The following is a 23,236-nucleotide window of genomic DNA, read 5'->3' as shown; positions in this document are numbered from 1 at the left end:
CTATTGTTGAATTTTTCTCATGAAGTCTGAGCAATAAAATTATATTTAATAGATATTCTTATATTCTTTCCAAGGAGAGGCATTATGAAATTTTCTATCTATTTTTAAGATATCCAGTGGAAGAATATTAATTTAAATGTTAATATTTGTCATTTGAGTTAATAGTCTTCAAAATTTGTGCTATTTGCACATAAACAGTAAAATGAGGAGTGATTAAATGGTGTTTCTTATAATCCTGACAAAAGATTTAGAGATGAAAGAGCATGTCAGTATTTGTAAGAATATAGAAAAGAGATATCTACTGCTTTTAAATATATTTCCTAGGCCTTAATGATTGGTTTTTGTGTTTTTTGATTTAGAAAAACTAAAATATAAGCAGAAAAAGTAGAACATAGTTTCCACATGATTAGCAAAAATAGTCAAAACTTTGGAATCGTTTTGAAATCTACTTTAAAAGCTCAGCTACTTTGATTTTTCTTTTTTCTGTTATAGAACCATGAAAAGTTATTTCAACTGAATTGCATACATAACTCCTAGAGCGTAGACAGTTGCTATTATTTGTTCACTTCATCAAAATGCTTTTTTAAATTATTGCTATATTTGTATTACCAGGTCCTGGAGAAACCAAGGTGAAAGAGGCCCAGGAGAAGCCAAACCCTCTTTGCTATTTCTAACAAAGGAAATGCCATTCTTGCCACTAATTCTTCTAATGATATCCAAGTTCTCTAAAAATAATTTAACCTGTGTCAAATAGCTGTCTCATCTGGAAAACTAGATAAATGAACGTAGAAGTTAGAAAGAGGAAGGGGAAAGTTAGGTGTTAAACTGAAATGGTATATCCCAGGCTTTTTAGATGGAAACTCCAAATTAGCCAGCACACTTCTATACATCTGCTCACTTTTCTTTAAACTTGAGCTATATTATCACAGAAAAGCATAGTAATCTCCACTCTGATGTTGTATTTCAAATGAGAGAGACTGAAACATCACAGCATAGGCACCTTTGAAAAGGGGTATTATGGATGGATGAATTTCTTTTGGGGTCAGCATGTCTACATTTAAGGGGCAGATTATATAGGGAGGGAAAGTAGAAGGAATAATATGAAGTATTTCTACCCAATGACAATGATCCTCATTTGACGTTGGACTTTAAAGAGGACATGAATGGACTTGAGGTCATGGGGAGGGGGAAGGGTAAACTGGGACGAAGTGAGAGAGTAGCATTGACATACATACACTACCAAATGTAAAATAGATAGCTAGTGGGAAGCAGCCACCATAACACAGGGAGGTCATCTCAGTGCTTTGTGGCCACTTAGAAGCCTGGGATAGGGAGGGTGGGAGGGAGACACAAGAAGGAGGGGATATGGGGATATATGTATACATATAACTGATTCACTTTGTTATACAGCAGAAACTAACAGACCATTGTAAAGCAATTATACGCCTGTAAATATTTTTAAAAAATAAATAAAAAGGACACGCCTATAAATCATGCTTCATTTTAAACAACAGTTGATTTTTTTTAAATTTTGTGCAAATTATATCTTGGTAGCCAAATTACACTTTACTGTACCTAAATAGCTGTTGACATGTAGAAAGCTCAGGTAAATCCTTATAGAAGTAAAACATATGCTATATTTATTTATTCAGAAATATGGGTCATTGTATACTATTTTCTTAATTTAAAGCATTTTAACATGCCCGTTATTTTAAAAATGAATTTAAAAAGTCTGTTTTATGATTTTGCAAGGAAATTCTATTTTATACTTTTCCATCTGTTAAATTATTTAAGATTAACATTTATTATATGCTGGTCCATGAATGAAATGTCATTGCCCACAATGATTTTTAGACATCTACTAGTGTCCTCAAAGAGAAGAACTGGAATATTTTTAGAACAGATGACTTACCACATGACTATTAACTTTTGTAGAGTCGTACTTAAGATTCTTCAAGGTGACTAAAAGTAAAATGGAAACCTTCTGGATTTTAAATATTTTTCTGTTTTCTTTTTTGATATGAAAGGGAAACCTATACCAATTTTGTAAAGAAAAGGGGCTATAGTAACTTGCATTGGTTCCTGTTGACTGGTATAACAATGAAAGTGAAATTCACTTTGTCTAAAGGGTCATGTGATTGTGCAAATACAGGTTTATGCTATGACTTTGTTTTCCCACTCTCATAGTTAGTTTCAGAGCTTGGGGTGGAAAAGAGGATGAAGGGAGATAATATATGGAACATCTGCCATTTGCCAACAATCATGTTTAACAGTTTACATATGGCTTCTCATTTATAAAGAGTTAAGCAGTATATAAGAAAAAAATTCAACCTAAAGAAATATCTTACTTTTTTTTCCTGCCAAATTCTTGCCTGTCTTACTAGGTGATAACAACATCTCTAGTAAGGAAGAGAAACCTGGTGTCTTGCTTTTCTTCCCTGTTTGCAGTCATTGTTTTTTTTAAGTCTTGAAATGAAGGGAGTCCAGTGGTGGATGGCAGCCCAAGAAAGAATGCTGCTTTTATATATCTTATTCTCTTTGCAGGTCAGATGAGGATAGCTGAGAGAAGCTTGAAAAATAAAAGGTAAGGAAAATGAGCAAATATTGAGAATAAAGCATAGTTTTCCATTGATTGGATAAAAATAGTTTAAATGAATTCAAATATAAACAAAAAAAACTCTAATTTCAAATACTGTAGATAGAGAATAGAAAAGGATAAGCTGATTGCAGCTTTTTTAAGACCAAAGCAAATTTATAAGTAATCTCTTAGGAAGTTATCTAATCAAGTCCTTCATATTATTTAATAACATTAAATTTGACATGGCTGCCTATTATAGGTATGCTATATCTCTGTTAAATGTGCTGAGATATAGGAAGATAAATGTTAAGTAAAGCTCAGAAACTCTATTGAATTGATAACACCAAGCATTTTTCATAAATCCTTTAGTCAAGTCTATCTTAAATAGATTTTGATTTAAAAACTACTCTAGACAGTATATAAGTCAAATATCTAGTCATAAAATTTCAGTATTCTCTATGTTTATCCCAATAAAGCATGGATAGCATGAGTAACAACATTTCCAATTGAGAAAATTTTTGTTCTCTAAAGTAAATTAACCAGTCGTCTGAAATTTTAAACATGTATAAACCAGTTGAGAGCAAAAATACAATCATATTTATTGCTGTGTCTTTCTGGGGCTCATCACAGGGCTTATGCTTACAAATGCTGTAGAGTTGACCTAAACGATGAACAATTTGGGTCAAGATTACAGTGTAGATTAAAATTCTTCCAGTCAGGCCCTACTCCATGGGAAATTTGTGTCCCTCAGAGCAGGCTAAGCACTTGCCTTGATCACTTCTACTCATTTTTTCTTCCTGTCTGCTGACCGGTGATGGGGAGAACACCACTAAACATTTTGATGATTAATTGTAAGTCTGCACGTCATACTTTTACCCTGATATTTATGTGGCTAAAGTCTTAATAGCCTCCCACACCAAAAGTTATGTTTGAAATACAATGCATTAACAATCTGAAGCTGACTTAGCTGTGAAGCAGGATACCGAGGACACATAGATGAAATTCTAGACATTTCTAAAGAGGATCCAGCTACTTAATGGCCACTGAGGTCTTCAGTAAATAGGTGGGAATATTTCAGTGCAGTCCAACCGGAACTGAAAAGCAGTTTTTACTTCCAGATTTAAATACCTCCTGTGCATATAGAAAGTTTCATTTATTAGTCCAAAATGTTACTACGATTTGGGATCTTGAAAAACATTCTCATTTTCTTGGGCCTGTTCTGCAGCAAAAGGAAGTTGGGAACGGTAGGCTAGAGAATGGAACTTATGCTTGGAGGCCATAAAGTTGAGACATCCTGTTTTTCACCTCACAACAGGCGAGGCTGGGCTGAAGATGGTTGAGTAAGTACATTTCTCTGCCAAAGTTGATGATGAACCATGGGTGAACCTCAGCAAAATTCTATTCATCCACTGAGAAGCTGTTGGTCTTTGGCTATTGAGGATTGTCCAAACCATATTCCTCTCAGCTTGGACCCATTCTCTTAGGGGCTGGGGGGCAAGTGCAGCTCCCATTGAGAGGGTCACAGTGAGCTGCGTGGGCACACTGGCACTTCAGAGAGCAGTTGGGTCCATACTGGCCTGACCTGCTTTCTGTGAGGGAAAAATAAGAATAAAGCCAATTCAAATATGCTTTTCTATCATACAGTCCTTTTACTACAATGTCTTGGAATGCAATAAGACAATGATAGGCTTGTAAAGAAATCTGTTTAACCATTGCTATTTTTTCCCCATGCTAGAATGTTATATAAGAAAAGTAAGGATTTTAATGGAAAACAGGAGGAGGCTGGGGAGGCAAGGAAGTTAGTGGCAAAATCAAAAAAACGAGAAGACAGGACAGCAACTTATATTTTTAAAGTGCTTCTCAGAATTAGATTATTCAGTAGTAGTGCATTGTGAGGGACACACGCAAAATGGATTAGTTGTCTTGAGACCAGAAAAAGGCAAAACTCACCCTGAATACACAATATATGAAGTTTGTCTTTAGGTTGAAAACACAATTATTTGTGCTTATGTTGCTGAAAAGGAAATGACTTTAAATTCAACTCTTTCATCTCTTAAAATATGTCAAAAGGGCCATAGATCCCCTGTGTAAAATACTACTGTATGTACTAAAGGGTTATAACTGTCTTTAAGTTGAATTGCATTGTGATTGCAACCAGTAGAGAAATGAAGAAAAGGAATTAAAAAGTGTTAGCTTTATCAAAACAATGAAACGTGGACTAAAAGGGGGCCCCTCAAACATCACACCCCTGCCTGTGCATTTGGTCTTAGTCTGATATCCAGCAGAGAATTAGCAGAGAATTAACAGGTTCTGTTTCTGAAGGATTGTGAGGTTGGGAAGAAAGCCCAGCCCAGCCCATGGAAACAGAAAATGGTTTCACATTTCCTAGGCAGTCAGGCAAGACTGGGAAATAACTCAATTTACCAATGTTTAAGGACCAGAGAAACTTAACTTTGCAATAATAACAGTCAGCTAGCCCTACGCCATTTTTCAAAATGGGTTCCTAATACATTATCTTAATTGGTTCTAATAAACACCTTTGAGGTAGGAGAGGCAGTGAGGTAAGCTCTATCATTCTAGAAAGAGATGAACTGAGGTTTGGAATGTCTTAGGGGACCTTCTCAAACGTTAGATCCCTGGTAAATGACAGAGTTAGATTTCTAAATTCTCATCTAGTGCTCATTCCTCATTTTGTGCTACGATGTGGAAAGACACAAGGTATCAAGCATATGTAGAAGAAAGTCCAAATCAGGAAGTGGAAAGTGGAAAATTTAGAGATATTGATATAGATATAAAGATACAGGTACTAGAGAAAATTCTGATTCTGAGCAAATTTTGTTAAACATTTCTTTATTGCCTCAAAATTCTCTTTGCTGGATTGGAGAATCACCCTGAATATTCCACGAGCAGTGGATGTTTATTTGATTTTATTTTTCTTTCTCAGATAATGAAGGTAGGTTACAGTGTGGTCTGCTCTCATCTTAATTAACTAGTTATATTTTAAATGTGAATAAATGGAAAATATATCAATTTTGCAATTAATTTTTTTTACAGTTTCAGTGTGAGCAAACAGTAATTCAATCCCTTCCTAAATCAAGGAACTACAGGTAGGTAAAAGGAACTTCGGAGGTGATGCAAATACTGCTCTGAAATGAATCTTCTCTTGAAATCATCAAACTTTATGAAAGTAAAAAAAAAAAAAAAAAAACTATGTGTCATTTCAAATTTAACCTAACATAACCACCTGTGCCCAGTGTGTGGGAGAATTACTTAGTTTGGTGGTAAGACCTAGTTTTCTTGTTTGAAAAAGAGTTATGAGTCAGGATCTCTACTGAGCCGTTCAGAATCTGATTTTAATTTACAAAATTACCACATTTTCATGTTCATAACGATGTGTATTTAAGACATCTGTTTGAATGTCTGCAAATGTTAATTTACCAAGGGGGTGGGGAAGTAATCCAATAAAAAGCTGCTACATTCTTTTATGAATTAGTATTATGGCGGTTTAATAGGTTCTTTACCAGAGTTCAAATTAAAATGAGGTCTTTTATCTTTATAGTGCCTGCATAGACACAGCTGTTCACAGTTAATATTGCAGATGAACTGTGCTTAATTGAAAATAAAAATGCAAATAAAAGAGCCTGCAGTATGTCTGTGTAGGCCATGGGTACCCCAAAGAGCTCACGACAAGAGAGGCCTTGAGGTGCCCAACTAGAATAGACAAGTTAATACATAGCTTCCACTGTCACGTGGCAATTTACTTGTGGATGAAAGAGACTATGTGATAGCGAATTTAGTCCACAGAAATTCCATAGAGTGAGGCTTTAATTTTCGGCCTGTCTATAAGCTCTCCTCGTTTAGTGGCTAGTTTTAAGTCATTGCTAACTGTTGTCCGATAGAACCTTCTGCAATGATGAAAATGTTCTATACTGAGCTATCCAATACTGTAGCCACTATCTGTGTGTGGCCACTGAGCACTTGAAATGTCATGTGAGACTAAGGAGGTGAATTTTAAATTAAACTAAATTTAAATTAAGTAGCACGTGTGGCTAATGGACAATGCAGATTGACAACCAAAAAGTCCTATCCCTTTCTTTTCCTTGAGAGGCAGTACAGTGGGGATGTTAAAAGTCTAGCTCTGGGCCCAGATTGCTTGTTTCAAACCCCCAAGCTCCCACTTACTAGCTGTGTAAACTTGGGTAAGTTACTTAACCTTCTTGTGCTTCAGCTCCCAGCTTCCTCATCTATAAAATGGGTATGGTGACAATAGTAAAGGCACCTAGTATAAATGATAATGTCTGGCATATAATACACATTCAATACACATTAGTGGTTTTCTTTAGGATTTAGATGCCAGCACCAATGCTATAAGCACTGCCTTTAGTGAGTGTTTCATTGGTGACATGTTACCGTGGCTTCACCAAGATGTCATGTGGATGTTTATTCTGACAGATTTAGTTTAGATTTCACAAAGTTCACATACGTCTGTCTACTGTGACTCCATGAAGAACATGGAGAAAGGAAGCAAGAATTCCCTCAACAAAAATTTGCTGAAGGCTATCACGTGCTAGACTTGGTTCTAAACGTTTTTGATAAAAGACAAGTAAACATGGATGTGACTCTCAGGAAACTTGTAGTGCAGTGACTACAAGTGACTACAAGAATTAAGAGATTTTAATGAAGCAGCTTTGCAGAAAAGAAATGTCAATATCAATATGCTCCTGAGTTGGAAGATCCTAAAGGATTCCAAGTCACTACTCATAACCCCTTGGCCTTATCATATAAATATACACAAATGGGAAGAAGGAGGGGTAGGAAGGAATACAAGACTCTTAATGAGCCTCTGGAGGTTCCTTATTCTGGACTAGATGCAGATATTTACATACATACATAGATACAGTATTGTCCCAGTTACTGGGTGGCAGGAGCTTTCTCTTTCACAATCACAAAGTTGATGGCAATTGTCTCCAAATATTCCAGGCGAACACTACCCAGGAAAGAGAAATGCTGAAGAATTAACTCCTTGAGCTGTCAGTGATGCACCTAAATTGAGATTAAAGATACAATTTCCACAAGAGCAAAGTGTGATGATAAAGTGAGATTGATTGGTCAGAAGAAGAGAGGAAATTTTCGGAATTCTCAGAAAGAAGCTCCATTTTATACACGGTTTCACACTCGGGCCTTAAAGTTGAGTTACTTCAACAATGGTTTGTACCCAGTTAGAATGTATGTAAGCTTTTTGAAGACAGGAATTTAAGGAATGAGACTGAGTCGCCCAGCCAAGTGTATTGCTTTAAATAGTTTTCCTTAAAATGTTATTTATTTACTGTCTATTTCTCCAGAAGATGGTAAGCTTCACTATGTTCCCAGAATTTAACACACAACAGGCACATAATAGATGCACATTGTATCGAATCACTAAATAATTAATGAATAAGTGAATAAAGGATGAACAAGAGTCACTACATGTAAAGTTCCAGTGACATATAAGGACACCGTATGGGACTAATATATAGTTCCTTTTTAAGGTAATAACTTTGAATCAAAGTCAAATTACCACTATCATTATATTATCATTATCATTATTGGGGTTGTAACCATATATACACAAGAGCAAACATAATATAGACTGAAATGGGACTTGGAGTTCTTTACTGAGAACGATGTGGTTTGGCATTGCTTTGAATGGACCGGGGCTTCATAATATTTTATTTCAAACTGAGTAGCCCAAATTCTCACCTCTATATCTTCATCCACATTCATAGCTGCCATTACTTCTACTGATAAATGCCTCATTCACATCTTTAAATATTTTTCATAAAGCCCTTGAATCTGTTTCAGTACCACTGAACCCAATGCATGTCATTCTTTAAAAAGCATTTAATGAAATATTTCTCATTTAGAGTAGAATCTTTGTCCATTGAAGACTAACTGCTTTTGTAGTGTTTTGACATATTAAATAGTTTCATTTAGGGCAAAATAAACATTTTGACCAATCAGCAACAAAATCAGGACTCATTATACTGTCCGTAGAGTGAATACCTGCCACTTTAATGTCCAAATCAGAAGCTCAGGTGATTATTCCATGGTTCAGATTTGGGTTTACACGATTGCCCTCAGATGGAAAGACCTCATAGTCACACAGAATTCCCACATTCAACGCTTAAAAACACCCTGGCTATACCTTTTTCACATTGGCTACTGTGGAAACCTGCTGGGCAAATGCATTGTCCACCTGCTACATCACAGTTGGCTCTGTTTTTGCAGTCACAGATGTGAGCACAATTCAAACCATAAAATCCAGGAAGGCATGCTGGAAAATGAGAATGTCAAAATGCTATTTTGGATTTAAGAATAAATAAGGAGAAAATTAAAGGATATGCTCTAGGTCATCTCTTTATCAGGACCAAAGAAGGAGAGAAAAGCACAGAATTGAAAAGCAAGACAAAATTACACGGAGAAGCATACTGACAATACATTTGTCATGCTGATATGAGAATATATCAGTGCCATTCTCTACAACTAGTCTAGAAAAGTCCATAAGAAAATTTAAAATATCTTCAAGTAGATAAAATTTATTTGCTAGAATGTGTTATAATCTGCCAAAGACTTCATCTAAACCCTCTAATCACCTAAACACCTAAAATAGCAATGTTTTCTAACTTCAGATCCAGGCTAAATTTAGTGCGAATTTAAAATTCTTTAAATAAATAAGAGAGTATCTGTGGAAGGTGATTCATACAGCTCTTGATATTTAAAGTCCTGGAATGGATGACAGAAGTGGGTGTGAGGGAGACAGGTGAGGAAAAGGAGAGAAAAAGGAAATAGAAGACAGAGGATATGATGCATATGTAGTAGGTTAACATCTTATGAAGAAGTTATGTTGTAAAGTCAGTAAAATTTCATCTTTGAAAAATTTCCTTAGATAGCCTATAGAGTATGATATAGAACTGTTTCTTAGTAAGTCCAATATAACGTGTTTTTCCTTCATGGTTGGAGAAGATCAGTATTTTTGTGTCTGAACATCAGAAGTAATTGGTTTAGATTTAGAGCCTATGTCATCCAAGCAAATGCATTTCTTGGAATGCGAAAATTGTCTTCTGCTCAGCGAGATGCTCACCCTGAGGGATGTACGTGACAGCGAAGTTTGACTGCAGACAAAGGATTCCCATTCCCTACCTTGAGTTTTTCTAGGGCTGTGGTCACCACTCACCATTGGGAACAGAAGGGGCATGCAATTTCCTCACCCTTCAATTATACACTCTCTCTTTCTCTCTCTTGCTCTCCCTCTCACTCCTGCTCTCTCCTCTTTCTTTCTCTCTCTGTGTCTCCTGATCGCCCTGCCCAGGCACCTAGAGTTGGATTTGCCTAGGCTTCATGTGTGTGACACTTCTTCAGCATGAATGGAGCTACTCAGGACAGATTTAACATTAGGAAAAACTCACATTCAGAGAGCAGAAAAAGGAGGTAAAACCAAAAGAGATGAGGATGAGGAATATATATCAAATATCTAATTTGATATATATTATTTTATATAATATACAGTCTTTCATTTTAAATTAAAAAAATGAATAATAAAGGAAGATTCAGTGCAGGGTTTCTTCTGTTCATTCTTATATAATCGTCATTGACAATACATAAAAAAATCAAATCTCCTTTATTTCCCCTATTTTAATTATATATAAAAATGAGTTCATAAAGTTTGGCTTGCTCACATTTTCCATTTGTCTAAATAATACTATCATTCTTCTAGGTCCCCTGGCTTAGAACTTTAGAGTTATCTTGGATTCTTACATCTTCCTCATTTACATGTCCAAATCAATTGCCAAATACAGTCAATTGTTCTTCCAAGATATTCTTCTGTTCACTCATTTACATTTTGATCCCAGAATAGATTTTTGAAATCCTAGACTATCACTACAGCTTCTTACATGGACAAAACAAATGGTTCCTTTTCCTAACAGTTAATAATGTACCCACTTTACAGATATCTTTCACCAAATGATGTCCTTTGCTCAAAATTTTACTTGCTACCCTACTGCATGTAAGATGAAAGTTATGGGGCTTGAATAGATATTTTTCAATCTTTTGTATCTCTAATTCCAATTGTGAAAACAAAATGAACAAAAACTACAAGATGTCTGCTTCCATACTCCCTAACCCAAGAAACATCAGAGTGGTTGGCAAGAATTATAAACCTGGAAAGGATTAGTAGGATTTGTTTCTGTGAAATATGTTTTCTAGAGCCTAAAGACAGGTTGAAACAAGTGGAAACAATTTAAAATATTGTTAATATCACGACAGAGGCTTTATAAATTCTTTACTTCTAAATAATTAATGTTCATCATGCTTTTACGACATGCCTCAGTGTTAAATGCTTACATGTATCTTCTTATTTATTCCTCATGATAACCTTTTAAGGCAGGTGTTATTATTATCCCCATTCTATAGATGAGGAAACTGAAACTTACAGAAGTTATGTTTATACATATTTTATATGGCAGAGCCAGGCCGTATACAACTAATTCTGGAGATTAAACTCTCATATCTTTTTTTTTTTTTAGTGGTACGCGGGCTTCTCACTGTCGTGGCCTCTCCCGTTGCGGAGCACAGGCTCCGGACGCGCAGGCTCAGCGGCCATGGCTCACGGGCCCAGCCGCTCCGCGGCATGTGGGATCTTCCCGGCCCGGGGCACGAACTCGTGTCCCCTGCATCGGCAGGCGGATTCTCAACCACTGCGCCACCAGGAAAGCCCTCATATCTTAATTTCTGTGTGTTGTCCATCAGGGCTCTCTGATGTCAAAGACAAATTATTGCATAGTTCTTCCTTTTCCCAATTTAGTTGAAAACATTGAGTACAAATGAAGAAGTGATATAAATAAATATATTCAAAGGAAACTTGAAGGCAGATCTTTTAGAGTTCAGCCTAGGTTAACGTGAAATAAATAAGCAGCTTCTTTGTCTATATTCTGTCTAAAGGCAGCCAGTGGAAGGAGAATGATTTCATTCAAAAAGACCAACAGCTGACTCCACTGAGTGTGTCTGCCCATGTCTACTCTAGATAATCATAGAAGCAGAGAAAATTTTTTGAACAACTATTCCAAAAAGAATAAAGAAGTCCAATTACTTCATCATACCAGTTGTCGACACCCACAACTTAAATTAGAGCTATAAAATACATTGCAAGAATATACATTAAACTATTGTTTATCTAATTTGATATAATGTGAACATATTACTTCTATGATTTACAAAATAGTTTTTAAAGCTTAAAATATATCAATACCATAATATGCCCACTCATTTTCTTGGATTACCATGTTCTCAGTCTCTTCCATAATAACCTGGGAGGCACTCACATCTTCCAGAAAACCTGCTGCAAATTCCACTGTTCTGACACCTGCAATTAAAATGGCAGCCCAGATCATAATAACCAGGAAAATATTCTGAAAAAGAAACCACTCAAGCTATAATTCTAGTTAAGACAATTGCATTTGTAATGAGTTCAAAGACAGAAATAAACAGTAGAATTAATAAAAAAAAAATAAAGGCAGACAAATCATTAGCCAGTGTAATCAAGAAAAAAGAGAAAAAGCACAAATACACACGATATTTTAAAAATGTCAAATGATCATCAAAAGGAGTAAGTCTGAAAAGTATATGAATAAATATAAAAACCTAAATGAAATGGACAAGTTATAGAAGACAATTTACCAAATTGGCCTAGTTTGAGGCAGAAAACCTAGACAGGCTAACTATAACGGAAAAACAATAGAGAAAATAGTAAAATAGCTCTAATTAAAAAAAAATTCCACCCGTCCTAGGCTTCATGGGTAAATCCTACAACCTTTTACAATTCAGATCATCACCTTATTACTTATACTATTCCAGAGCATTGAAAAGGAAGGAAAATTTTGAATACTTTTTTTAATGTTAGTATAACATCAATTCCAAAACCTGAAAAAAATGCATAAAAAACTACAGCTCAATTTTACTTATGAATATCAATGCCAAATTTATAAAAAAAAGTACACAGAAGCCAACAATATATTATAAAGTAATATATCACAACTAAATAGTATTTATTGCAAGAATGAAAGGTCATGTAATATTATAAAAATTTCATTGATAAATCCATCATATTTATCAACCTAAAGAGAAAAATCATATTATTAATCTCATAAATGCAGAAGAAACATTTGAACAATTAAAAATTAGTAAAAATACTGTATAAATTAAAAATTAATAGTTATATCATAATATGAATACGAAAATCAAGTGTTTTACTTATTGGGGAACACAGCTTGAACAAATGGAAGGATAAACAATGTTTATTCTTGAATGAGATGAGTTAATATCAGAAATATGCTAATTCTCCTTTAAAGAGTAGACACAGAGGACAGCAAAACAGTGGGAAGAAACCTGATTTTTTTTTTTTTTTTTTTGCATCTAGACGATTTGACTATAAATTTCATTTGGAAGGACAAACAAGAATAGCACCAGGAAATCCCCAAAAAGAAGAGCAATGAAGGGCAGCTAGCCCTGCCAGTACCAAATACATATAATAAAGACTTCATAATAAAAATATTATTGCATTTTCACATAAATAGACACATCAATAGAACAGAGCATCCAGAACTATACCTAACTGCATATAAATGTTTAGTATTTGATGAAGCCTGCATCTTTAATCAGTGGGGAAGATAGACTTGTAAAACCTGCATTATGACAACTGAAAAGCCACATAAGGGGGAAATGGATCTATTCCTCACACCATACACCAGGAAAAATATTTTAAATTGATCAGAGAATTGAATGTCAAAAATGGTATCACAGAAGTATTAAAAGAAAACCTGGTTGAATTCCTCTAAAACCTGAGAATGGGGACTCCATGCCTAATTATGACTCAAAATTTTAAAAAAGAGAGGAAAGACATATTTTATAAAAACAAAAAAAAGTCTTTTGAATCACGCAGAATCTATAATCCAAACATGCTCTTGATGAAACACATCTCCTAGGATTCACACCCTTGCATCATCAATTCCCTTGTGGAATCTGGGCTAAACCCATAACTGGCTGTATCCAAGAGTATGCAGTGGAAATGATGTTATATCATTTCCAAGCCTTAGGAAGACCTGACAACTTTTGCTTTAAGAAGTCAGCTGTCGGGCTTTCCAGGAGGCACAGTGGTTAAGAATCCGCCTGCCAATGCAGGGGACACGGGTTCGAGCCCCGGTCCGGGAAGATCTCACGTGCCGCGGAGCAACTAATCCCGTGCGCCAAAACTACTGAGCCTGTGCTCTAGAGCTCGTGAGCCACAACTACTGAGCCTGCACGCCTAGAGCCCATGCTCTGCAACAAGAGAAGCCACCGCAATAAGAAGCCTGTGCAGTGCAAGGAAGAGTAGCCCCCCGCTCACTGCAACTAGAGAAAGCAACGAAAACCCAACACAGCCAAAAAAAAAAAAAAAAAAGGTCAGCTGTCACGTTAGAAGCCCAATTATCCTGTTGGAAAAAAAAAAAAAAAAAAGCCATGCAGGGATGGTAGTGGTCAAGATGGTGGAATACAAAAGACCTCAAGCTCACCTCTTCCCATGGGCACACAAAAATTACAACTATTTACAGTACAAATAGACAATTAATAGAAAAAGGTCCTTACCCATTAAAGAGGATGCTAAACTTCATTCATAATAAAAATGAAAATTAAAACTCCACTAATACAACATTTCTCACCACAATTTTGATAATATACTCTTTTGATTCCCTTGTGATGAAACAGGCATTCTATATGTTGTTGATGAGGATGCAATATGGTACAACCCCACATGAAAGAAAATCTATCAGTATGTTGCAAAACTACATTTGTACTTACCCCATGACTCAGTAACTCTTGTATGTGTTTGAAATGTTCCACAATAGTTTAAATGATAGAATCAAGAGTTAAAATATCCCACAACCCCAAATGCTAGAATCATCCAACTCTGAATTAGAAACAAAAAAAACCATGATCACATCTATTCTAAACACACTGCTATTCCTCTGACTTAGGAGTCCCAAATATCAAAAAATTGATAGAAGCTGTTTCCGATGAATTAGGGAGGATATCCATGTTTTTAAAAATTCTGTGAAACATGGTCTTTAATGTTGGATTTAGAAGGGCTGTCATTTCAAAGTGTCATCATACTCACTTTCAGATGGGAAACTCAGGGAGAGGTTATGAACCTCTCCAAAGCACAGAGCACGGTCAGTAGAGCAGAGATTAGCCTATGGGCTATCCACCCCCAGTGCAAGGTGCTTTCGCCTGTGCCATGCTGCCGAGTTTCATGACGGTCATATTAGCGGCGAAGGATGGTGGGTACTCACACTCACTGTGAGAGCATGTTAGGGCCGCAGGTCTAAAGAGCCATAGCCCCCAAAGTTGGAACCATCTAGGTAAAAGTTCACTGTGGATTATGTTTTACTCAGGGCGCCCCAAGTTTAGGCCCCAAACACAGTGTGCTCACCCGTGCTCTGCCTCACTGTTCTTTCTCAATATTCTGCAAAAACACAACACTATCTCCTACAATAGTGTGCTCTAACTATGGTGCATGCTTTTCTGTGTTGTACAAAATTATCAACTGTGGTTCCCAAAGAAAACATTAGAACTATTGATCTTTATCCATTCATTATCAATTTAAACCTTTATAATGTACATATTAGTGGAGAAGCACATGAATGTCACTTCTAAATATAAGTACATTTATGGTGGTGCATGATTAAATTTCTCCCCATGAGGTGCAGTTTGGAGACCTCTGCTCCCAGAATCCTCCACTTCACTCCTTGCAGCTGGGTCCACTCCTAATGTGAACTGGCTCTGTCCAGGGCCCTGAATCCTCCATCCCACCTGCCTCAAGAACTGGCTGGAGAAGGAGTGGGATTTAGGTCTCAAAGGAGCTCTTTCACACGAATACCATTTCAATTACTTAAGAGTGTTAAGAGTTTTCATGTGGTTTTCCAGTAACAAGGTAACAAAATCAATCAGTATAAACATAACATTATTTTTATTGGAAATGCAATCATAATTATAAACAACTTGTATAAGCTTATTGGAAAAGAGCCCCTTCACAGGTCTCTACTATACTTTATCAACCAATGGCAGTATGCTGTAGATTTTTATTGAATGAAAGAAGGTAGTAATCAACTTACCTTTTTCACAATAATTTCTTGTCCAGCCAAGGGCACAGGTACAGCTTCCATCCACAGGATTGCAAAGGCCACCATTTTTACAGGTACATTTTAGCTCACAGTTTGGGCCATACCTTGTTAGGGGACATCCTGTAGTAAAAAGTTAAAAAAAAAATCAAAATATAAAAATGTCACACAGAAACATTTTTCTCTGCTTCAGTAAGTAATCTTCAGGAAGAAATCTATATAGCAAAACCATTTTTTAAAATGTTCAAATTAAAACAAACTACTCAGATGTATCCTTAGGGTAGTAAGCATATCACTGTCATTCATTCATGTTTTCATTCACTCCATAAATATTTATTGAGCTCATAACTATGTGCCTGGTATACTTCAGGAACTGGAGATGCCCCATGGGCAGAGATCAACCTTAGAGTAGTGATGGGAGATTTTATGTATGTAATCTCATAATTGATAAAGAAGACGGACCAGTCATTTGTTCCTTAATGTCTCTGTGCTGAAATCTGAAAAGCACTTCAGCACAAAGTGGTGGGTGACACAAACTAAAATGCATTGACAAAAGGAGTTAAGCTACACATGAGTGAAGCTGACCAGACATAAGGGAAATTGAGCCTTCATTGTCAGGGGGAAAATAATTGAATGACGGGAAGTGCCACCAGTGGGAGAGTAACCGTTACTCACATTTATTTGGTTTTGCCAAGAAGAATATGAGCCCAATACAGCCAGCTAATATGATTTTTTTCAGGAAAACTAAAAATCCATATTTTATATGAAATCATCCAATATTTGAAAGTTGGCAACTAATTAAAATTGTTTTATAGCATCGTGGAAGCCAAAACTATGTCAGCCAATTCAAACACATTTGTGGCTAGATTTGGCCAAAATCCTGCCATTTATACCCTCTAGTTTATAGTAGTTTTACATAATGATATGTTCCACATGAATTATCTCATTTAATGCTTACACATATTTCTCTGATGTGGGTAACAGTATTCTTATTTTATACTTGAGAAAACTGAAGTTGAGAAACTTAACTCTTGATCAGGCTTAAGCAGCCAGTAAAGATAAGAACCAAGATTCAAACCTAGAACTTCTGGCTTCTCTTTCTATTTTAGATGGTGGGAGAAATGGTAGAGAAAAAAAAAATGTCTAACTTGCCCTAAAGCCTTTGGTTAATACACAACAGAGCACATACTTGAATCCAATTTGTATGACACCTTCTTCCTTGCCTTTATTTAACTGATTAGGTGTGCTTAACTTTAGTCTCAAATGAAAGAAGCATTTCAATTTTGTTTATTTAAAAAAACAGGTATAGTTGTGCAATTAATGGTTGATGTCATCATATGTACTTTGGGGTTTTGCCTTTAAGACAGTTAAGCAAAATCAATGATACCAAGTTCTATACTATAAAAATAAACTTTCATCTGTGTCCCTCTCACCCTTCCAAAACAACCTCATCAACCAGGAAGCCCATTCATCTTCCAACCTGAATGTTGAAATGTACTGATGAAACTGGTGAATCTGTGAAAATATAGGACTCCAAGATAAGACTTTGGATAAAAAACATAATTGGAAAAGCGAAGAGTACTCAGAAATCTTTCTTTCCACAGGTCTAAGTCCTAGAACAATATTCACACAGAATTGTGTAAATAACTTTATTGTTTTCTAAAAGTTATTGTAATTACACGATAAATATTTCAAATGGTATATTACAGAAAGAGGTATATATATTACAGAAAAAATGTATTCCATCCCTGTGCTCTAGTATTCCAGTCTCCCTGCTAAAAAACATCATTGTTACCAGCTTTTTTCTGTATCATAGGTCTCACTTCTTTCAAAGAGACTTACCCTGACCACTTGATTTAAATTTTCAGCCCACCTAGTACTCTCAAGCCCTACTACATCATGCTCTTTTTTTCTCTTACCATAGCTTTTACTCCCTGTTAACAATTCACTTATTAATTATAAAAGTTAACATTGATATTGATGTCATGCCTACTGCTTTATTTTTGTTCACATGTGCTTGGTGTGTCTGTACCCATTTATTTACCTTCATTTTATTCTAGAGTCTTGTTTTCCAAGCTAAGGTGGGTATTGTTTTCTCTTGCAGTTTTCAAGATTTTTTCTTTTTCAGTTTTCAGAAGTTTGACATTGATATGTCTTTTGTGGATTTCTTTCAGTTTATCCTGTTTGGCCTTCACACAGATTTTTCATGCTGTAGGTTTACATTTTTTGTCATGTTTAGGTCATCTTTAGCCATTATTCCTTTGACTCCTTTTTCAGTCCTGCCCTCTTTCTCCTCTCCTCTGACTCTGATGACATAAACGTTTGAGCTTTTTTTTAGTTCCACAGATTCCCAAAGCTCGCTTGTTGCTGTTGTTGTTATTATTATTAAGTTGTTTTCATTTCCCTCCCTGCTGTTTAAACTGGGTAATTTATATTGTTTTATCTTTGAGCTCACTAATGTGTTCCTCGGTCCCTTCCTCTCCAAACACTGAGATTTTTAAAATTTTGGTTTTTGTATTTTCCAGTTCTAAAATTTCCATTTGGTCCTTCTTTATGTCTCTTTTTCTTTGTTGAAACTTTCTAATTTTTTAAAAATAATTTGTCTTTGGCATGTCCATAGTTGCTCACTGAATCATCTTTATGATGGCTTCTTTAAAGTTCTTATCAAATAATTTTGACATCAGTGTCATCTGAGTGGTGGTGTCTGTTGATTACTTCTTCTTATTCAAGTTGAAATTTTCCTGGTTGTTGGTATAATGAATAATTTTTGAATGAACCTGGTCATTTTGAATATTATGAGACTCTGGATTTCATTTAAATATTCTGTTTTAGCAAGTCCCCTACGATACTGTACTGGCAAGGAAAGAGGTTCATCAGTTAGAGGTTGAAGTCCAAGTTCCTCAGACAGCCTCCAAGGGGGAGCAAGGATAAATTTGCCTCATTCCTGTTGGGCCAGGGCAAGAGTTCAGGCTCATCACTAGGCTGACACCTACCTGACAGAGTGGTAGAAATGCCTCCTTATGGCTCCCTACTCCACCTCCCCTGACACTGTGTGGGGTGGTCTCGTTGCTGCTTATGAAAGTCTTGACTGTCCACTAGACCTCCTCTGATTCCACCCTAGCACAGAGGGGTGTGGTCTCCTCACCATCTGGTGGGAGTGGACATTCATTCTTTCCACATGGTTTCCACTGTCACTGCCCAGGATGTGGGTCCATTCCTATCTGGCAGGGATGAAAGTCCCAGCCCCACTAGTACTTCCCTCACCGCATCCTGGTGCAGGGTGAGGGGCGCCTCGTATACCAGTGAAGTTTGAAGGGTACACTCCTCACTTGGCCTTTGCTAATGGGGCTGTGGTTGAGGAAACGGTTTTATTCTGTTTGATGGGAATACACTTGTTATTGTCTAAGAGTTTTCTGTCTTGCTTGGCTGTCCTTTCCTGATCTTTTGACTAGAGAAAGCAAGCTTATCTTGGACCTTTCTTTGTCTGCTCCCTTTGGCCCTCCTGGGTTGCAGGCTCTCCAGCTCCCAGTCCAGGGTACATGAGACAAAAAAGAAAACCCAGGGAACTTACCATCATGTGGACCCTAGGTCTCCATAGTTGTAGCAAGCCTGCCGTCTTCTCTCCACACTTCAGAGAGTCTTATGTTTTCTACGTAGTGTATAGAATTTTGACTGGGTTTAGAGAGAGGAATAGGAAAAAGTGTGTGTACTCCAGTTTTTCTAAGTGAAAACTGTTTAAACATAATTTTATATAAGCTAGAGGATCTTCTTTAGACAGTGCATATAATATAAAATATAATGAATTTCTTCATTTGGTACTTATTGACTCACCAGTATGAGTGATGATGGAATTGATATGATTCTGCTTTCTCCGAATTTTTCTCATTCCTCTTTTCACCTGATTTTACTTGGCTGTATTTTTAGTCTTAAATTCTCAATTACAGCATTCTAAACTCCAGCATTTATCTTTATACACTTAAACATATTTATTGAGATGTCATATTTGAACAATATGTTTTGACACAGATTTGTCCCTCTCATCCCACAAACTTTAATGAAGAAATAAGATCAAGATACTTATACTCCTCCAGCCTCTCTTCTCTTTCAGCTTATGCTCATTATGCTAAAATCTCAACATTTTTATCATGTAAAATATCTATACATTTATCATATACGTGTCACCATAATTCCCACATTTGTTTTAAACTCAGCCATAATTAAAGTAGACTTAACACCCACTAAACGTCTTTTTCACCAGAGATTTTCCATGTATTACTTGGTTGTTCAAATTTATCTTCTAGAAGTTTCTTCAAAATACTTTACGGCTACAATATTCCCAGCAACTTTTGATTATTAAAAATTGTTGTTTATTGTCCATCATATGTTATTCTTAAATAACAGTTTAACTGTGTATAAAATACTTAAGTCATATTTTTTCCATAGAACTTCATAGGCTTTGATAGCAATAAATATTGCTGTGAAGTAACAAGCCAGACTGATTTTCCCCATCTCGTCATATGAGATCTCATGTTTTTTCTTTTCTTATATCGCCAATAGAGTTTCCCCTCACTTAAGATCAATCCTAACTAGTATTTCTGGGGATAGAATATATTCATTCAATCTGTGGCAGCAGATCTTTCATTTCAGAGGAAAAACATATTGATTATACATGAATATTTTCTTTTCCATTTTTATATTTGTCTATTTTTTCCATTTCACTGTTTTCACTTTCCTCAAGTATATTCTCCATGTACATGGTTGTTGCATCAGCAGATTCCATTCTCCCAATACCTGCATTCAGTGTGGTCTACATTTATATGATGTGAGGTTTAATTTTCATTTCCACTTCTTTCTGAACTCTGCCAGCTTACTTTTTCATTTCCCTTTGTTGTCTTTTCATCTATTCCATGAACCCTTGTATCTCTGCATTGCACTCACAATTTACAGGGAACATTTTTTCATTATGTCCTTCGAATGCTTGGAAGAAATTCTGGTTAGTACTTTCATGGGCTCCATAACAAAACTCTTCTGCTCTGTGTTTGTCTGCTTTTGTTTCCTTATTCCTTCTCTCCTTTCTCCTTCTTACAGAATTTGTACTAAAAAAGTTTGAATGGTTTCATATTTTGTTTCTAAGATGAGGGAAGGTTCTTATATGCACCAGTTTGTTTTAATGTATCAGATTGGTTTCTTGTGCACCTGTAATTTTTAGGGGGGTAGTATCAATTTGGGGCTAGAAAAATGATTTTAGCTATTAGGCTGCCTCCTTGGCCCAGAGTAAGACTCCATATGACACAAGTCATGGGATATGTGTATATGTGTGGGTAGGCTCAGTCTCCCTTTAGCTTGCAAGGCTGCTTATAGTCCATAGATTCCCCTCTATTCTAGAGAAGACTTGAAAAGATAATATGTCTGTGCACTTCTTGGTTTTATCCCATCTTCCTGCCACTTTGTGATGTCAGGTGGGGTTCAAGAAAGCTCCTGCAGCCTGCCCACACACCCAACTCTTGTATTTCAACAGAGTCACTAGGTTTGCTCCTCTGTGTATGCCATGGAGAAATAGCTGCTCTGCTGACCCCACTCAAGAGCTGTAGGGGTCCAACATCCTCTATGCATGTCTTTTCATTGAACTTGACAGTTCTTCAGTTATCATGATTGTTAGTATGATAATAATAAATAATACTATTTAGTTCAAGAAAGTTTTGTGGTTTTAAACCAAGATCATGTTTCTTTTTTCTTCTGTCTCTCATTTTTCTTACAGCTTTCAATGGGCTGAAAATCGATGAGGACATAAAACTCTTCAGCTGATAAAATTAGGTACCGCCAACACACAATTTGAGGTAGTTTTACAAAAGTTAGCCAGTTACTTAAAAATTTGCTCCTAGTCAAGACTATGTGTAAATTATTCTTTGTTTTTGTTTACTCCCCAGTAGACTATTTCCTTTATAACTCTACGGGAGTGTGTACTTTCATGTTATTAAAGCCACATTTAAGAAGATAGTGTTATGAACAATGCCCACTTAATTATATGCCCTGGCACCTGCCTTCAAAGTGTAGCTTAATTAGTGCCTGGACGAACAAGGTGACCCTGAAGGCATTGTTACCTTGCTGACACCTGGCTCCCATTCGGCCAGGTGGACACTGGCACCCTCCAGTCACTGGGTCACACTGTCCTGAGCCACAGGAACGCCGCTGGACACAGTCCTGCCCTTAGTGATCTTCAGGACAAGCTGCAGGAAGGAGCAAAACAAAGCAGAGCAAAAGGAAACCAGATTTTCCTTATTAAAACGTTTCACCAGTCAAGATTTTTAAAAACCTGTAAATACATGACCTTTTCTTTTAGTCAAATAGGTTTCCCTGATTTACCTTCAGTTTTCAGTTTAAAAGTTTACTTCCAAAAACCAAAGTAAAAAAGGACCTGTTCAAATTCTTGCTTACTTAGTGCAGTTTTAGTTGATATCAGGAATTCCATCCAAATATATAGTGTCAGACATTTATGTATGTATATGACATAAATGACACTTACAGACTCAGTTTTGCTTTATCACATGGATATCTTTGCCTGTGTGTGTGTGTGTGTGATAATCTTGAGTATGTTTCCTCTTAAAGTCCACTCTAAAATTTTAGCTTACACTTCTATGCATTGATATAGGATCAATGATGCTCATATCTCCAAATATGTATTTATTAATTTATTTATACATTTATTGTGCATTTATTAAAAATCAACAAATCTGTTAAACTACTTTTAACAGATTATATCTATTTAATTAATATTATGAATATAAATTAAAAATTAATTTATTCATAAATTAACACATTTATTAATTCGCTTGCTTGTTTTGCTGCAATCTCACTCCACAATTTCATTGAGATGCTTGTCAAAATATAGATACAACAGAGATAAAATAAATGTCTTTGAGAATCAAGTGAAGGGAAAATATAGTAGTAGTGTATACATAAACGAATATCATAATTCTTTGAACTTGTAAGAGGCAGGCTGCAAATATGGTTCTGACTTCCCTAGCCATCAAAGCAAAGAAGGGAAATCATGGCTTTCTGAAGACAAAACTAATCCCAATATTCAGGGAAACTGTAACTTTTGAAGATGCTCTGGCCTAAGGAAATTAAGAAATTTCTCCAATGATTTTCTTTGAAGAACAAACACAAAGGAGCCAGTTAGAACCTTCTTTGGGAGATGCTTATGGGTTGGCTTTCACTCAAAGATAACTTGGCCGTTGAGGCCTCAGAGGCAGTATCCGTTAGGTTTCAATTTTCTGCTACCTGGAGCCAGGACTTTATCTTATTCATCTTTTATCCTCAGAACAGCAGGGTACTGAAGCAGAGTAATTAAACTTACCCTCCTACAAAGAAGACAGAGTAACTACCTGCCTAAGGAAGATAAGTAATCTGGATATCTTTAGTGCATAACAATTTAGGGCTCTGCCTGATCACAAACTTCATTGTCATT

General features: G+C 36.1%; 1 protein-coding gene across 2 annotated transcripts; it reads right to left on the bottom strand.

Moving 5' to 3' along the window:
- Positions 1-3,192: 3,192 nt before the first annotated feature.
- LOC136794240 (multiple epidermal growth factor-like domains protein 6) lies at positions 3,193-21,978 on the bottom strand. Of its 2 annotated transcripts, none has more exons than XM_067033966.1 (4): positions 21,870-21,978; positions 15,763-15,891; positions 11,865-11,978; positions 3,193-4,167 (listed from the first exon to the last, which is right to left on the bottom strand). In XM_067033966.1, the coding sequence occupies exons 1-4, from the start codon at positions 21,889-21,891 to the stop codon at positions 4,040-4,042; spliced, it is 393 nt and encodes a 130-aa protein (XP_066890067.1). In that variant the 5' UTR covers positions 21,892-21,978; the 3' UTR covers positions 3,193-4,039. The 2 variants fall into 2 exon arrangements, with proteins under 2 accessions (XP_066890067.1, XP_066890068.1); XM_067033967.1 differs by having other exon boundaries at positions 11,896-11,978.
- Between the last annotated feature and the right edge of the window lie 1,258 nt (positions 21,979-23,236).

This window comes from Kogia breviceps, chromosome 5, assembly GCF_026419965.1.
Source record: "Kogia breviceps isolate mKogBre1 chromosome 5, mKogBre1 haplotype 1, whole genome shotgun sequence".
In the NCBI taxonomy this organism is placed as follows: Eukaryota; Metazoa; Chordata; class Mammalia; order Artiodactyla; family Physeteridae; genus Kogia; species Kogia breviceps.
The sequence above is the reverse complement of the archived record's forward strand: the minus strand, read 5'-3'. Positions and strand labels throughout refer to the sequence as shown.

Excerpts from the sequence above, each read along its gene's own strand:
- LOC136794240 (XM_067033966.1), bottom strand. The coding sequence starts at position 21,891 with ATGGGAGCCAGGTGTCAGCAAG. Across the intron at positions 15,892-21,869 it reads GGGAGCCAGGTGTCAGCAAG|GATGTCCCCTAACAAGGTAT; the intron begins GTAACAATGCCT and ends TTTTTACTACAG. Across the intron at positions 11,979-15,762 it reads AAGAAATTATTGTGAAAAAG|GTGTCAGAACAGTGGAATTT; the intron begins GTAAGTTGATTA and ends TTTTAATTGCAG.